Source organism: Colobus angolensis, unplaced genomic scaffold (genome assembly GCF_000951035.1).
Source record: "Colobus angolensis palliatus isolate OR3802 unplaced genomic scaffold, Cang.pa_1.0 Scaffold472, whole genome shotgun sequence".
Taxonomy (NCBI): Eukaryota; Metazoa; Chordata; class Mammalia; order Primates; family Cercopithecidae; genus Colobus; species Colobus angolensis.
The window spans coordinates 1,811,530-1,828,464 of NW_012118177.1; the positions used below are offsets into that span (position 1 = coordinate 1,811,530).

The 16,935-nt window shown below is 47.6% G+C and overlaps 1 protein-coding gene across 1 annotated transcript in view; it reads right to left on the minus strand.

Annotated features, from left to right (window-relative positions):
* Positions 1-16,935, minus strand: part of COL4A6 (collagen, type IV, alpha 6) — a 155,521-nt gene that overhangs the window by 7,217 nt on the left and 131,369 nt on the right. Inside the window, exons 26-40 of the mRNA XM_011958747.1 lie at positions 16,608-16,769; positions 14,762-14,932; positions 13,579-13,722; positions 13,015-13,140; positions 12,365-12,546; positions 10,379-10,442; positions 9,318-9,392; positions 8,742-8,849; positions 8,541-8,648; positions 7,880-7,951; positions 7,432-7,557; positions 3,300-3,416; positions 2,807-2,968; positions 2,530-2,628; positions 500-646 (exon numbers count right to left, since the gene is read on the minus strand). Coding sequence (XP_011814137.1) covers positions 500-646; positions 2,530-2,628; positions 2,807-2,968; positions 3,300-3,416; positions 7,432-7,557; positions 7,880-7,951; positions 8,541-8,648; positions 8,742-8,849; positions 9,318-9,392; positions 10,379-10,442; positions 12,365-12,546; positions 13,015-13,140; positions 13,579-13,722; positions 14,762-14,932; positions 16,608-16,769 — 1,863 coding nt within the window. The remainder of the gene's footprint in view (positions 1-499; positions 647-2,529; positions 2,629-2,806; positions 2,969-3,299; positions 3,417-7,431; positions 7,558-7,879; positions 7,952-8,540; positions 8,649-8,741; positions 8,850-9,317; positions 9,393-10,378; positions 10,443-12,364; positions 12,547-13,014; positions 13,141-13,578; positions 13,723-14,761; positions 14,933-16,607; positions 16,770-16,935) is intronic.

The window sequence follows — 16,935 nt, forward strand, 5'->3', positions numbered from 1 at the left end:
AGAAGGAGAAGGAGAAGGAGAAGGAGAAGGAGAAGGAGAAGGAGAAGGAGAAGGAAAGGAGAAGGAGAAGGAGGAGGAGAAGGAGAAGGAGATGGAGAAGAAAAAATGAGGACGCCGAGACCCAGACAGACTTCTAACTTACTCCAGTTAGAGGCCAGGTTTTCTGTCCCCCAGCCTTGGACTTTCTTCATTGTCTTGTGTGGCCCTTTATTCACCACCACACTCCCTCCATCTCTCTGCCGCACATTAGAGAGGGGCGAGTGGTCTGGAGTAGCAACCTTGCTCTGCCCTCACATCCTCTAAAGCCAGGTACCAAGTACAACCACCCTGCTGGTCCTGCTGGCCCTTCTTCTCCCCAAGAGGATACTTGGGAGCTTTGTGAAGGAACAGAGGCAACGCTTGATGAAGACAAACCCTTGGAGCTGGACGTCCAAGCCAGTCTCTCAGCCAAGCTGTCTCAACTCCCCAACAAATCTCCTTTCCCTGGCACCCTCCTCACCTTGTAGGCCTACAGGGCCTTGAGCCCCAGGGTCCCCAGTGAGGCCAGGGATGCCATCGATCCCTGGTAGACCCAAGGGTCCAGGAGGAACCTGGACAGCTTCTGCAGTTGGTGTTTGTCCAGGAGCACCTTGGGGGCCAGAAGAGCCTGTGGGCAGGTGGGGGAAATAAGAACATCAGGCTGAGGCAGAGGGAGGTGGGTGGGGCCCTAGACGCCTTCTTTACTATCTTGCAATCAACCGTTTTCTACCTTGTTTGTCCCCACAGGATATCTGGATATCTCCAGGATGGCACTGTGTGATATTATACAATGCCTTCTTTATCCATCTCTCTCCCCGGTGGCTGGGTAGCTCCACGAGGGCAGGAACTGGGTCATATTCATCCTGTCTCCTCAGGGCCCAACACTGGGCCCAGTGGGTGACAGGCAGTCAGGAAGCATTTGCTGCTAATATGGTAAGCTGAGTCTTCTTTCAGGACCAGGGTGGCTTGTTTACTCACTGGTTAGAACACAGTGCCAAGGAGGCCGAGGGGATGCTTCTAACCCCAGTTGACATCCCAGCTTAGGAACCCGGTGCCAGCCAGCTGCCTTTCTAATAGCATAATTTGCTTAGTAAGTCATGGAACAAATATTTCCCCAGTGCTTATTGTATGCCAGGGTCCTGGTAGCTCTGGGTATAGAGCAATGAATATGACAGACATTAATGGAGATTATGGTCTGATGATAAAGACGAATAATGCCTAACTCGACAAATACTGTTAATCTGAGTGCAAGTTGGGAGAAGTCTTGTGGAGGAAAGGACTAACACAGGGACACTGGGAGAGAGTAGAGGGTGGCATGGGGTGGAGGCATCTGTTTTAGAGAGTGATTGGTGGCCTTTTGCAAGCAATGGCATTTAAACTGAGACCATTAAAACATTAGAAGGACTTTGCTGGCCGGGCGCGGTGGCTCAAGCCTGTAATCCCAGCACTTTGGGAGGCCGAGACGGGCAGATCATGAGGTCAGGAGATCGAGACCAGCCCGGCTAACACGGTGAAACCCCATCTCTACTTAAAAAAAAAAAAAAAAAAAGAAAAACTAGCTGGGCGAGGTCGCGGGCGCCTGTAGTCCTGGCTACTCGGGAGGCTGAGGCAGGAGAATGGCATAAACTTGGGAGGCGGAGCTTGCAGTGAGCTGAGATCCGGCCACTGCACTCCAGCCTGGGCCACAGAGCGAGACTCTGTCTCAAAAAAAAAAAAAAAAAGAAGGACTTTGCTATTTAAAGAGTAGAGGGGCAAGTACACTCTGGGAAGTAGAAGTAGCATGTGCAAAGGCCCTGTGGTAGGCCAGGACTTGGTGTTTTTGGATAATTGAAAGAGGCCAGTATGGCAGGAGTACAGTGAGCAGCAAAGGGGAAGGGCTGGTGATGAGGATGAAGAGGGAGGCATCACACAGGGCTTTGCAGGCCACGGTTAGTGTTCATCCCTATGCCACAGGAAGCCACTAGATGATTTATGTTTTCATAAGCTTTTTTTGGCCACTATGTGGAAAAGTGATAGCTAGAGTGGGGGGAGGAAGGGTGCTGCATGAGAACTATTGGTGGCTTGGATCTGGAGGTAGCAGCCGAGGTACTGCGAGGTGAACAGATGCAAGGCACATTTAGGAGGTACAAGCCTCAGGGCTTGCTAATAGATTGCATGTGTGTGAGTGGGGTGGGAAAGGATGCGAAAGATGGTTCTTTATTTCTGAATTGAGCAGACGGGTGGGTGGTGATCTGAGTGCAAACCCACCGCCCACTAATGCAGAGATAACACAGAGAGAGGCAGTCAGTAGTAGGATCCATGGTGGCAAGGCAGCAGTGGTTTTCAGTCCTCGGAGGTGACAGAGGCTGAAGGATCCCCAAGGGAGAGAAACTGCCTCCCTGGGGTAGCTTGATCCAGCTGCTTTAGACATCCAGGCTTTCTTGGCGTGGTGAGCAATGACGCCTGAAGGAACCTTACCACCAGGCCCCTCCCTCGAACTCTGGATCAGCCCAGCAGGTGCTCTCAACTTACCTCTTGGCCCTGCCTTCCCCTTCATCCCGGGAAATCCTGGGTCTCCAGGTGGCCCAACCTTGCCTGGAGTCCCCATGAAGCCAGGCTCACCTCTCATGCCTGACAAAGTCCAAAGGAAGGAAGTCAGGCCCTGGCATGGTAGGGGTGGTAGGGGTGGAGGATAGGCAGGGGCGAGGTAGGGAAGAGCATCAGCCACCGGCCTTTCTTCATAGGACTGCCAGAAGGAGCCCTGGCCGTGGAGTGGGGAAGGGCCCAGCAGCCAGCCAAGCAGCCGTACCTTTCAGTCCTAGCTCTCCAGGAAGGCCAGAAAAACCTGGAATTCCTTGGTCTCCCTTAGGCCCTTTAGGTCCAGGAATTCCAGGGAAGCCAGGGTCTCCGGTGTTGCCTTGATTCGAGGATGGCCCAGTGAGACCTGGGGGTCCAGGGGGGCCTGGGCGGCCTAGGGATAAGATCGGAAGAGGGGCGAGGGGCAGGTGAGCAGGTAGTAGCCACTGCTGAAGGCCTGGGGACTGACAGGACTCCAAAGCCCATTCCCAGGACAGAGAATGTTCCCTCACCACCTGTGGGGTCCTAGTGCCCAGACTTTCCCAAACCATTTCGGCAAAATGCACCTGGCTGAAGTCCCCTGTGTCCCCGCTCGGGGAGGGATGTGAAGCCAAACACGCCCATGTATGTCCAGCAACAGGGACTTGGCTGCGCTGTATACATGACTTCCCCAAATGTCAGACAAAAGGTGGTGGCTAGCCCTCTTTTGGGCTTCCTGTCTTTACCTCGTTCTCCATCTAGGCCTGGTCGCCCGGGGTCACCAGGCTGTCCTGCTATGAGTGAGGGCAAGGAGATGCCTGGGGCACCGGGGAGACCAGCGGGGCCCTGGAGACCTGGGAAACCTGCAAGAATAAATAAAAGGGGCTGGATAGGCTCCGTGTGCCCGGAAGATGGCCAGGCTCGCTCAGAGAAAATGGAAGCTCGCACAGAGAAAATGGAAGCAGTTAGGTAGGAGCCAGACCAGAGAACGCCAGCAGAGGGCTCTTCTCCCCTAATCCTTCCTTCCCAGAAAGCAGACAAACTTAACTGACAAGGGCTCAGAGCTGGAGCTGCATTTCATTGGAAAGTTCTAGCTCCCTTACCTCAGTGGTAATGGAAATATTTTGGGCCAATTTCCCCCACACCAGAAAGAAAAGAAGGCATGACTGAGCATCTGGACTTTTAAGTTTCCAAAGTGATTTTAAACCTACTGTCTGTGTCAAAAAACACCTCTGAAGTTAGCCAGTTATGTCTGATGCTGCACAAAGGTTATAGAACGTAGGCCACAGGCCCCAGCCAGTCAGAACAGACACCAGGCCAATTAGAATGGAGGCAGCAAGAGTGTGGTGCCTCTGTGTCTTCTAGGGCTATCTTCTGCAATTTCTAGGCAAACTGGAAAACAATCTTTTATAGGTCATTCATGATATGAGCCAAGTGATTGCTTCATTGCCTATGGAACAAATGTCTCTGTAATATCCCTCCTCCCTTTTGGCCAAAGAGAATAACCACTTATTACAATAGATACTGAATACTCATTTGCTCTAATTTTAATACTGCTTTACATGTTTTCTGTTTGTGGAACTATTTCTATTGTAATATGTTCGAAACCAAAACTTTCATCAGATCACAGAAGATTTATTTAATGTTCACATATCAAATACATAGATGGTCATCTTGATGGGAAAACACAAATGTAGGTGTTGATATTATTCATGTAGCATGGAAGATATGTATTAATTACTTTGGGATAGTCTAGAAGACATTCAAATGAAGATAAATGGATTCAAACTGGTTAATAAACTGTTCTGGTGGTTGAGATTCTTAATTTTTGTTTGCAACAAGAAAATCCAAAAATGTTAATATCAAATTTTATCTTCTGTGACAAGAAAAATGCGTGTCTTCTAGGTCTTCTATGCTGAATTTCTCCTATTAATCTGAAATATGGTAAATCCATGAAAATTTATTAAAATGATGGCAGATTTGGGTGTTTTTAAACAGCTCATTAATTAATTGAATCTTGAAATTTAGACAAGGAAAAAATAAATTTTGAGAAAAGTCTCTCTAGGTCTTTTAGGTCCGGGAAAAAAAAAAAAACACACACACACACACATAGAAAAAGAAAACTAGTAGCTAAGCCATGTGGTGGTACTCATAGCATTGTTATTTCTGGCTTGGTGAGCCTTTGAAATATTTTTCTTTATCACCAGGGTAAAAATCTGAAAAGAAAGACATATTGTATACTTTTTTTCTGAAAAAACAGCTCTACACATATATTATGTATATAGATATATAGCTTATATATATATGAACTGAAATTATGCTACCTAATAAAAATGTGTAATAGAGTAGGCAGTGGTAGGCAGTACACAAATTATAAATGTTCCCATGGCAGTTTTTGGAGACTGTTTTTCCCTTTAACTGTTTCTTGATTTTATAATTACACTTATGTGTTATTAAACCTGAAATAAAGGCACTACTGACTTTAAGTACTGCAAAAAGCTCATGCATTTCTTTAAGAATAAAACACTTTAAATGAGCAGATGAAAATGCAAAACAGCCCATTTTTCCAACTCAGTCCAGTGTCAAAGCCTTGAAAAAACAAAATATATAAATGCAGCCTCTATATATTTAGTGCAAACATGAAAACAAATAGCATCACTGAAAGTTATTTAGATAACAGTATTGTAATGAGAGGGATTGCTCTATGAAGTTTTTTTGATTGGTTAGTTTGTTTGAGATAGGGTCTTGCTCTGTTGCCCAGGCTGGTGTGCACCGAGGTGGTCAGGGCTCACTGCAACCTCAACTTTCCAGGCTCAAGTGATCCTCCCACCTCAGCCCCCTTAGTAGCTGGGATTACAGGCACACAGCACTATGCCCTGCTAATTTTTGTATTTTTTGTAGAAACAGGGTTTTATCATGTTACCCAGGCTGGTCTCCAACTCCTGGGCTCAAGCAATCTGCCTGCCATGGCCTCCCAAAGTGCTAGGATTACAGGCGTGAGCCACTGCACCCAACCACTGTATGACGTTTTCGTAGGAGTAAACCATCATATTGCACTGACTCCCACTGTCAAAGCAAAGATAGGTTTCTGTGTGTGTGTGTGGGGGGGGGGTAGTATGATATTTCTTGTATTCTTTTTAAAGAAATTGTTTTAATTAGATATTGAGAGGACATGACATACTATTTATAACATTATGCAAAGAATAATTCAGATACAATGAACACTTGTGTTTCAACCACTCAACTGAAGATGTCACTTGGTTTGAATTTCCTTGTGTGCCCTCCACCCTCTTCCTTCCCTCCCTCTCAGAGGCAATCACTCCTGAATTTTGTTCATCATCCTCTTCCTTTTTCTTCAGTTTGACCATATATATCACTAAACAATGTATTGGTTGGTTTTGCTTATTTTTGAACATTTATTGACAGAATCATACCAAATGTATTCCTCTGTGACATGTTTGTTTTTTGCTTAGTGCTATGTTGCTGAAATGCATCCTTCTTGACTTGTGCTATTTACTACATGTGTAATTACGATTTTATTATCTCAGATAGCTAAAGAAAATGAATAATCTGATGACCATCAAGAATTGAAAACAAAAGAAAATGTCCCTGTGCTTTTATCCAGTTCCCTCTTCCTTATATCCTATGAAAGAAGACAGTCTCTGGGCAGGCTTGGACCCTGCTTTGAGCCCTTCCTCTGGAGAAGCTGCTGGCTTTCAGAAAAGAACAGTTTGGTCCAGATCAAAGGGAAGAAGAAACACAAAAACAGCAGATGCATCAATTTAAAATGCAGCAGGAAATGAATTAATATATGAATATAGTCCCTGGGAAACATACACGCAGCATACAAACATGCACATAAACAAAATGTAGTGAGACCTCAAGCCCCAGAGCAAAGAGAAACAGGAAATTTTGCAAATATGATTTCCCCAGGTAACATGCAATAACATTCTTAAGTATATACTATGTGCCAGGCACCAAGCTTTTCTATATCTTACCTCGCTCCTCATTGATTCCTCAAAAAACCTATGAGGTAGGTTCTGTTATTATGTTCATTTTATAGAAAAGGAAAACTAAGGGCTCATTTGGGATTGAGGAACAAGTAACTTCCTTGTTTAAAGTCATATAGCTAGTGAGAGGTATAGCTTGAATTTGAACCCAGCTAGCCTGATTTCAGAGCCCATACTCTTAACCATGATGCTATGCTGAATTCATTTCCTGGTTAACATGGAGTGGAATGTACACGGGTTTTTGGAACTTTCCTGAGGAAAAGTTGAAGAACACAAGTCATTCTTACTTTCTGAGAGGTGGGGAAAGGGAGACTCAGAAAGGGACTTCAGGCCATGTGATGAATCAGGGGCCGAGATTAGGGTAGAACCTGCTTTCTAGTAAACCCAACAAATTCTAGTTCAGGGTATGCTGTGGTTCTGTCCGGTGGAGACTTGTATCATCTTAGTCTTGGGATCCTTCCAGCAGCCACACTGTCTTCCCAGGGCCCTGGGAGTGCCATCCACACTGGACACTGAGGAAATGCCAGCCAACCTCTCACTAAATGGACAAGCCCTGTCCCTCAGGACCAATAATTCCAAGCTCTGACCAAGCATGCCAGAGAGGCTTGAGGTTAGTAAGGAGGAGCAGAAGGGAATCTGGAGGCTAAAATGGACCTGGTGAACTGTGCCCTGACAGTCTTCACTGGAAAATGCTAAGCACAGCCTATCCTCTCCTTCTCAGCAGTCATTCCCACTGGGTTGTGAGACTCCCAGAGATGTGAAGACACTCACAGCCCAACCCTGTGAGCCACATGGCCCCGCTGTACCCTAAACCTGACTCCCCCAGGAAGGCCTCGCTCAGCCTCTACAAGACCTGACTTGGACTCACCTCGATCACCTTTTTGCCCTCTCAGGCCCGGCTTCCCTGGAGCTCCGATGCCAATTCCTGGATATCCTTTTTCTCCTTTGGGTCCAGGGAGACCAGCAGGCCCGGGCACACCAGTGATACTAGGTCCTAGGAGGAGATGCAGGGGTAGGGGGCAGACCTCAGTGGAGGTGAGGCCTTCCTGCCTAGCTCACTTGACTGGCCTGAGAAGCCTGACTGACAGACACCAGAGGCAGATTACTGAAGTAATAAGGAAGAAAGTTAATTTGAATAGAAGAAAAAACCCTGTACTCTTTCTTCTCCATATCAAGGGACCTGAAATTGGAGGTTGATAAGGAGAGCTATGAGTTCAAGGATATGGGATACACCACAGTCGAGAATTCATGGCCAGCCCTTGCCAAGCTTCTGGAAGAGCTGATGCCCTCCTCTTCACCCTGAGGGTCTTCCTAACCTGGAGTGCCATGGGTACCCTTGGTTCCCGGAAGCCCATTCAGTCCATGTAAACCAGGAAATCCAGGGAAGCCTGAGGGGAGAGAATGTCAAAAATGGCTCCAGCAACTCTGAATCATGAAGCATTAGCAAGAGGTAGCTACCTGCCCCCAAAGGCATTGCAAGGTCCTTATTTTAAAGTCCTGGCCTTTTTTGAGGCATTTACTTAATGCCCTAGGGGAAAAGAAAACACTCCCAACCTATACCCCACACCACAGGTTCTCATGACTCTTATCAGAGACCAACACAGCTTTGGGAGTAAGATGGCAGCTCATTAGGTATCTTGAAGAACTCAGAGTAGCAATGTCAACACCTTGAGTTGTTAGCTCCCAGAGACTGGTTCCAGAAACTCACTGCCCAATTTCTAAGTCAGGGAAAGACTACATATGCCAGGGCAATTGCCTTCCTTGCTAGCTCTTTTCTTCATGGATTCCATATTCTTCTCTTCCCACTCATGCTTGTCTGCCTTCATTACTCTTCATCTTCCTTTCCCATGATTCCTCATGTCCAATGACTCCTGTAGGCATGGCTTAACCCTAGCTAGTATCTTCTAAGATAAAGTAGTTGGTGTCCTTCATTGAGGGAAAGGCTTTTCCCCACTGCCTGCTCCCAAATACACGTACCTTTGGGTCCTATTAATCCGGGGGGTCCTAGGGGCCCAGTTGCCCCTTGATGACCAGAAGAGCCTGGAAGTCCTGGATCTCCTCTCATGCCGGCAACCCCTGGAAACCCTAAATGTGAAACCAAGGCAGAAGTTCAGAATGGGGCATGGCTTGAAGCTACTCCAAACTCTTTCAGAATAAGGTTATCATGTGGCATGGTACCTGGAGCTCCACGAAGGCCAACATCTCCAGAAACACCAATTTTTCCATCTTCACCTTTGTTTCCAGGGAAGCCTATATTGCCTATTGGTCCATCTCTTCCTTTTGTGCCTATAAAATCAAGAAAAATGCTGAGTGATTAGGCCATATTTCTAGCAGTGTATTCCTCCATGGGAAAGAGTAGATTCTGAATTGCTGAAGGAGCTAGACCCAATGAAGAAACTCTAAAAAAGATAGCGGCGGCTGTTTTCACATTAGAAAGGTGCCCTACAATTGAGAAGCAAGTAAATTTGTTATGAGTATCCCTTCAGAAGTGGGAGCAATGAGTGGAAATGTTCAAGAAGGACAGTTTAGATAACAACTTCTAAACTAAGGGGATGTAGGCCATTATCCCAAAGGTCTTTGCCAGCCTATGAGTCTTGAAGGAAGAGTAGGCTGATTTGTTTGGGGAATTGACAGGTAGGAAATTTCTGCACTAGATAGAAGTTACAGAACTTGGGGTTGACCTCCAAAATTCCTTCTAATCCTCAGTTTTGTGGAGTCTGTGAGGCAAACAAGACAAAAATATAGCAACCTTACCTTTAAAACCAGATTCACCAGGTTGTCCCTTGGGTCCTGGGCTACCGGAAATTTCAAGTGTCTGGCCGTTGTCTCCTGAGGATTCCAATGCATTGTTTAAATGGCCAGGAGAAGCTATAGCTCATTTTGGACTACTGAGATCTTTTGAACACATTTTTTTTTCAGATTCAGTGTAGCCAGAGGAGCTCCTTGATAAAATTATCTATTGGGTAAAAAAGTGATGAACCACCATCCAGGAGCTGGGATGCTGCTACCAGACTACTGGCGTGAAATGCTGTTACATACAGCATATCTCCATTGGGAAACACATCACTAGGCTCAGTATGGGCGGAGAAGATGGTATGCAGGGCCCTCAAACATCACCAGAACGGAACAGTGATGCCAGCAAGAATGGGAAATTTTCCTGCCTAGTGGGCTGGGTTAATCAGGGGAAGAGACTGGAGCCAAAGTTCTCCTCACTGCTAAGTCTGGAAAGCAGATGGGCAAAACCACAAAGCCAAAGGACATCCTTTTCCTTGGATCCATGAAAGCCACAGACAGAGAGATCTTGCTAAGTACCACTGTTTGTTGCATTGTCTGTGAGGAGCAAGGACTGCAGAAGGGGTCTGGCCAAAGGGAAAATGTAAATTAATTCACTTTCCCCTAAACAGTCTCTCCGCTACCCCTCGCAAGAGACCCTTGGGCCGGCCAGGTGCAGTGGTTCATGCTTGTAATCCCAGCACTTTGGGAGGCTGAGGCGGGCAGACCACAAGGTCAGGAGTTTGAGACCAACCAGACCAACATGGCGAAACCCGTCTCTACCAAAAATACAAAAATTAGCCGGGCATGGTGGTGAGTGCCTGTAATCCCAGCTACTCAGGAAGCTGAGGAAGGAGATTCGCTTGAACCCGGGAGGCAGAGGCTGCAGTGAGCCGAGATTGCGCCACTGTACTCCAGCCTAGGTGACAGAGCAAGACTCTGCCAAAAAAAAAAAAAAAAAAAAAAGAGAGAGACCCTTGGGCCTGCTAGAAATCTACCTTGCTCTAGAAGAACACATTAAAAGAAAAAAAAATGCTCCTTACCTTTCAGGCCTGGGAGACCAGATGTTCCTGGGAGTCCAGGCGACCCTCTGATACCTTGTGAACCCTTCAAAGCAACATGGGAATCATCATTTCTGCCCAGAGCTCAGGGCTGCCCACCCTCTTACTCCCTCACCCCTCACTGAGCCACTGCCTGAGAGATGTCTATCATGTATTCTGTGGCAAAGGTGGACTGTGGGCTGGAAGTGGAGATGTTACATCCTGCAAACAGGAAGGTGATGAACAAAGGGCAGAGCACATACTTAGGGTTTGTAGGGGAAGGATTTGATCCCACCGCTTATCAAAATGGGAACCTTAGGAAGACAAAGTGTGGCCATTCTAGCAAGTCTCTTAGAAAATGCAAAACATGACAGTTAGGCTAGGCACTCTATGGACTCAACACACAGTTGGCTACCACTGTCCTTGCCAAAGCTCTGGAGTCATTATGCATAGGAAGAAGTTCTGCTTCACCATGCAGGGTTAGCCCTCTGCCACAGGTTCCACAAGGAACACAAGGTCTTTCTGCCACCAGGTAGCAGGTGGTATGTGTGCAGGTGCTGGAGTCTGAATTTGGGCAAATGTTACCATTTTCAGAGGACAAGCTGCCTTCACTGGCTAATGTCCAACACACTATCTGAGTCTGGGAAGTGGCCATGTCAGCTGCCATCAGCAAAGTTCTTTTCTTGATATCTGCTATGGTTTTGGTTCATTTTCAGATGTACCCAGTATCCAGTACAGATTTATGTCACTTAGTGCTTTGGGTAAGAGGCTGAGTACTGGGCTGGGTCACTGTGTGCACTGGACCACTACCCAGGACACCCCTCCATTGTGGCTGCTTCCTTGCCCGGCTTCATCAGGCACATTGCCATATTTTCTAATTCTGAGCCTCTGTTCACGCTGGGACTTCTCCCAGAATGCATTCCCACTTTGTTTTCATCCCCCTAGAATGTAAATAGTCAGGACTACCCAGTCTAGAACTATTTCTTTCCAATTGCTTCAGGTGTGTGTGTGTGTGTGTGTGTGTGTGTGTGTGTGTGTGCGCGCGCGCGCGCGTGCGCACCACGTTCTCTCCACCAGATGGACTGACACTTTTGAAGTTCAGGGACTTTGCCTGCAAGGAGCACAGGTGTTCTGTGATTCAATTCACTGAGACCCTTTCATAAAGCTGCTATTTATGCAGAGCCGGCTGTGTGCCAGACACAATGTTAAGAGCTTTACATGTGTCATGTCACTTAACCCTCCCTACTGTCTGAAGGCTATTTAAATATTATTCCCAATTTTTACAGATGAGGAAAGTGAGGTTTAGGTAAGGTAAACAGTGTGCACAAGATCACAGAGCTAATGAGCAATGGAGCTGAGGTTCAAATGCAGGTTGGTCTCATTGCTAAGCCACCTCTTCCACCTTGCCTTGTAAGAGCCCAGATAAGCTGGACTTGATTCTTTACTAGTTGTTGCACCTTGTGGAGTTTCAAAGACCTTTCTAGCAAAACATCAAGAAGTTTTTACGAATTCTCACAATGTGTCAGGCTCAACATGAAATGCTGGCAGTGGGGTGCAGAGAAAAAAGCATGTAAGGTAGTTCTTGTTCTCAAGCCCTAACAATCTCATTGAGGAAGTCAGACACACAGAGAAGCAATTAGAATTGATGTCAGCAGTGATAAGTATAGAGTGGTAGCACGGTGGGAGCTCGGGGACTCTTGGAGGAGAAGGTGCCTGGGCTGGGGACTGAAGGGCAGGCAGATATTGGATAATTGTAAAGGCAGGAGAAGGCTCTGCCATGTCAGGGAGATGTGACAAAAGAACAGAGGAGGACATGTTCAGGAAAGGGTGGGAAGACCTGTCAAACTCAAGGAGAGAGCTCTTTCTGAGGATGTCCTGGGAGAAGGGGCTGAGAAGGAAGCTGGGATCAGAGAGGTGTGCAGTGGGGGTATATCCCCCTGAGATGGGGGGCCTTTCCTAGTATAAAGACAAAGATCTGGTCACACTTACACTTTCTCCTGGCATTCCTGGGAAACCTGTTATCCCAGAGGACCCCTTCAGGCCAGGTAAGCCCCGGATTCCCACGAAGCCAGGGGGACCTGGCTTTCCACTAACTCCTTTGATAGTGCCCGGGAGGCCAGAAGCTCCAGGCAGGCCTGGTGGCCCAGGTTGACCAGCCTCTCCTTTGTCACCTGTAAAAGAAATAAAAAGACTTGGAAAAAGATACTGGGCAAGAAAAACCCAGCTCACCAAGATTCAGGTGCCCCAGGTCACAGGCCAAGTGTAGGCTCAGGGAGCAGTTAGCTCAAAGGTGAAGGTGAAATGGGAAGAGATGCTTTCACTCTTATGGGGCATCGACAGGGTCGCTTCTGCTACAACACTGGGAAAGCAGCACAGTGCTCAGGCTCCTCCAGGGGTACCACTGCCTGTGGTTGAAAACCTCAGTTCTACAGTGGCAATGACAAATAGCAGTCTCAAAGTCCAGGCAGCCTTCAGGCCCAGGGAAGGCAGCCTTCTTGGACTCCTTGCTGCCAGCCACACTGCTGCTCTGAGGTTGGGGATGGGGGGCTTAACTTCAGGGCCTTTGCTCAGGAAGGAAGCCCAGTTTGGTTATGAAGCCTTTCTTGAGCATTTCTCCTATCCATCCCCTGCCCCAGCACCTCTTGGCCCTGGAAATCCATCGGATCCGGCTGAGCCTTGAGAGCCTTTGTCTCCTTTGAGCCAAAGGTTTGACATTGGACGTCTTGGACTAGGTATTCCGACTGGCCCCAGATTGCCTCTGTCTCCTGCAGGGATGGAGATCAGCATGAGAAAGAGAGCTTAGATGCAGGGTCAGGCAAAGGCTGACCTTTCACATAATTTCTTCCCATACCACCACAGCCCTCTTTTGGGGCCTTTCCATCTTATTCCCCACCCCTATTCCCCCAACTTCACATTTCTGTGTATGTCCTCTTCTACAAATCCCAAGTCCATCGGCAATTTTAGACTCTCCTCAAAACCCTCCTCCACTGGTCTTCTGGGAATGGGCACACATGGCCTCTAACATGCAGTGTGAACTCAGAGGCGATTAAGTCTTTTGGTTTAAAAGGACTTAATTCAGAAGCCCAAAATTTTATTATCTTACATAGGTTTGGCACAAACCTCAGGAATGACCAAGTCAACAAACAAAATATATATATTGAAAAGCATGGGCAGCAGTTCCAGAATTCAATTCCCCAGCTCACCCTTTTCACCAGGAGTGCCAGCGTGTCCAGATGGTCCCATTTTTCCGGTTGATCCTGGAATTCCCTTTAATCCTCTTGTTCCAGGAATACCAGGCAGACCTGGTATTCCTGGAAAACCTACGAATCCAACAGACCCCTTCTCTCCTGTTGAAAAACAAGAACTTTTATTATTACTTCCATTTTGCATACAAGGAAATGGAGGCTCAGAGAGGTTGAGTAACTTGCCCAAAGTCACACAGCAAGGAAGTTGCAAAGAAGGAATTCAAACCCAGGTTTCTCTAATTCCAAAGTCTTAGTCATTACCAAACTCTTATTTATTACATATTATACTACCTTCCTGAATAAGGACATGGCACTACACAATACAAAGGAAAGAAGTGGGCCCCTCTTAGCTGGGCACGGTGGCTCACACTGTAATCCTAGCACTTTGGAAGGCCAAGGCGGGTGGATCACCTGTGGTCAGGAGTTCGAGACCAGCCTGGCCAACGTGGCAAAACCCCATCTCTACTAAAAACACAAAAATTAGCTGGGCATGGTAGCAGGCGCCTATAATCCCAGCTACTTGGGAGGCTGAGGCAGGAGAATCGCTTGAACCTGGGGGGCAGAGGTTGCAGTGAGCCAAGATCATGCCACTTCACTCAAAAGAGCAAAACTCTGTCAAAAAAAAAAAAAAAAAAAAGTGGGCCCCTCTCTTATGATTCACCAAGTTATAGCTCATGTGTGACACAGAAAAAAAAAAAAAAGCCTAGGGCCAGGAGGCAAGGAGATGAGCTTTAGCCTGGTTCTGCTGCTAACCAGTTGTGTGACCTTAAACCACTCACTTTCTCTGGTTTTAAATGGAGATACCACCTTTACAACTACCAATGGCTATCAAGGTATCAACCTTGGTAGCCTCCATGCTATCAGCCTCCATGGTAGGTCTATGCAAATGAGTAAACCCAGTGTGGCTGGTACTGCCCAGGGCTTTGCTGATCACAATACTCAGTCTAGTGTTCCACCCAGCAGGCAGTGAGGGTGACTCACCTTGACCAGAGGTCCCCCTTTAGCACTAGCCTTGTCCAACTATCTTGACAGAAAAAGCCCTGTCCAACTCCCTCCCCATTTCCCATTCCTAGGCAGAGAGGAAGGAGCAAGCTGGGCAGCTGAAATGCTCCTTTTTAGCTTCACTGATCACTTCACTTACCCTTGGGTCCAGAGAGGGCTGGCAATCCAGCGACTCCTGGAGAGCCTGGGCTTCCTTTCAGCCCTATTAGGCCTGGATTTCCAGGAAGGCCTTTTAGCCCTGGCAGCCCTTTCTTTACAATTGATCCAGGAGGGCCTTTCTCGCCTCTTGTTCCTTTCTTTCCAGGATGCCCTGAATCAGCACAGGAGAGAACACAGGACAGCTGTCAAGTGAGGCTCTGGCCAGATCTGGGCCACTGCCTATATCATAGCTTCTGATTGGTTTGGTTTGTTAGGTTTTGTAAATGGCCCTTTAACAACAGCACATGCAAACTGCTAACAGGCAGAGTTCTCAGTTGGCTGAAGTGTTAGCATCTACTACCCAGAGTGCCACAGCAATGGCTATTACTTCCAGCATGGCACAGTAGCTGGCAGGGAGAGCGAACCCCTTCTGATTATAACTTTTTGTCCCTTTGTGAATGTGGTTTACACTTTAGCCCCTGAATGGAGCTCTAGGAAGACAAGGTGGCAAGTAGGCTCCAGTTTCCTGGTACTTCCAGTCTGAATCACACTACAATGGCTGTTTCCTGAGCCAATCGGTGAAGTAGAGGTTAAAGTTGAGCTGTTGTTTCAGCCTCCCAGGGAGCCTTGGATACAGGGCTGCCCTTTTAATCCCTCAAGCAATCAGTTAAGTCAGCCAGTTCCTTGGCATTAAGGTTGAAAGACCCCCTAGTGCCAAGTACTGTAGAAACCCACAAGGCCCATTTGGTCTCCTAGGTATTCTGAGACGTCTTTCACTACGCTTTAAAGTTGGTCAATGGGATTAACCTCCTGAGCTGCTGCCAAAGTGGAATGTTCAGGTACAAAGCAAGGAAATTAAAAAAACGAAAGGATTAAATCAATGACGACAGAGGTATTTGGGTCCCCAAGGACCCAAATGAATGGCTGACTTGGCTTTCTATGGATTGAAAAGCATCAAGTAGCTGCAAGCCCCAGGATTCAAATGGGAGGCTGTGAAGGGGACTCCACAACAAGGGAAAAATTCAATGGAAGCCAACCCCACAGCAGGAGCTTGGGGATCCCTGGCCTTGTAAGCAAGGCCCTGTTATAGTGTATAATCAGATACATTCCTGAGTGGCAGAGCCAGTGGGGGTGTTAGTCTGTGAGCTTGTGTGCTGTGTTTTCTCACTGAGGCAGCCTATGTGAAGATCTCAGAAACACAGAGAGACAAAGGGAATAAAAAGGACACTAGCGGCTCTGCAAATAACTCAACTTCAGTCACCAGGCCAGGAGTGAGGGGCGGCTGGGAATGGTGCAGTCACCGAAGCAGGTTGTGGAGGGTAGTGCAAGAAAAAGGCAAAGCTGTAAACACAAGTCTGGAAGCAGGAAGTGTCAGGCCCCACTGCTGAGTAAAAGACGCTTGGCCGTGGGTCCTTGGAGGCACACTCGCCTGAGAGGCAGGCTGCTGGTGTGGTCACACTGCTCGAGTTTCTCCCCAACCAAAAGCAGGCTGCTCACAGCCCCAGTGAAGGCAGTGGAGATGGACTAGACTCCCTCAACGATGAGGGTGGCTTCTCTAACTGGGGAGGTTGGGAGAGTTGAAACCTGAAAACTGGGCATGAGGCCATGGAGGAGGCCGGGGGAGGGGAAAGATTTGTGGCAATAGTTTGGAAGCTAACCTGCAGCAATCTGTTCTGCTTGGTACTAGAAGGGTGACTTGAGATTTGAAACTTGAGAGCTTAGGAAAGTCAAGTCTCATTCTAAATTCTGACCATGTCCCACTACTGCTATTGCCCTCCTCCAGCGCATGTGGGCCCAGGGCCTAGCTGAAGTCTGTCAAGGTGGGACTCCTCCTCTGAAGGACCTACCTGAGGTGCCTGGGAAGCCTGGAGCTCCTGGGAGCCCAGATTTGCCCTTGATGCCATACGGACCACTAGATCCTGGGGTGCCTGGCTGTCCCACCTGTCCTGGTGTTCCAGGGCTGCCCCGCTCACCTTTGGGGCCTAGCAAGCCAGGCTTCCCGTGCACACCTGATAAAAGAGAAGGGCAAGTGATCACAACTTGGAGAGACAGCAGTGAGTGGGTCAGAAAACCAACTTTCAGGATACATCCCAGGTGCCACTGTCTTCTCAGCTCCAGCCTTGTTGCTATTCCCAGCTGTAAGCCAGTCTTTGCAAGAAATCTGATATTAGTTAT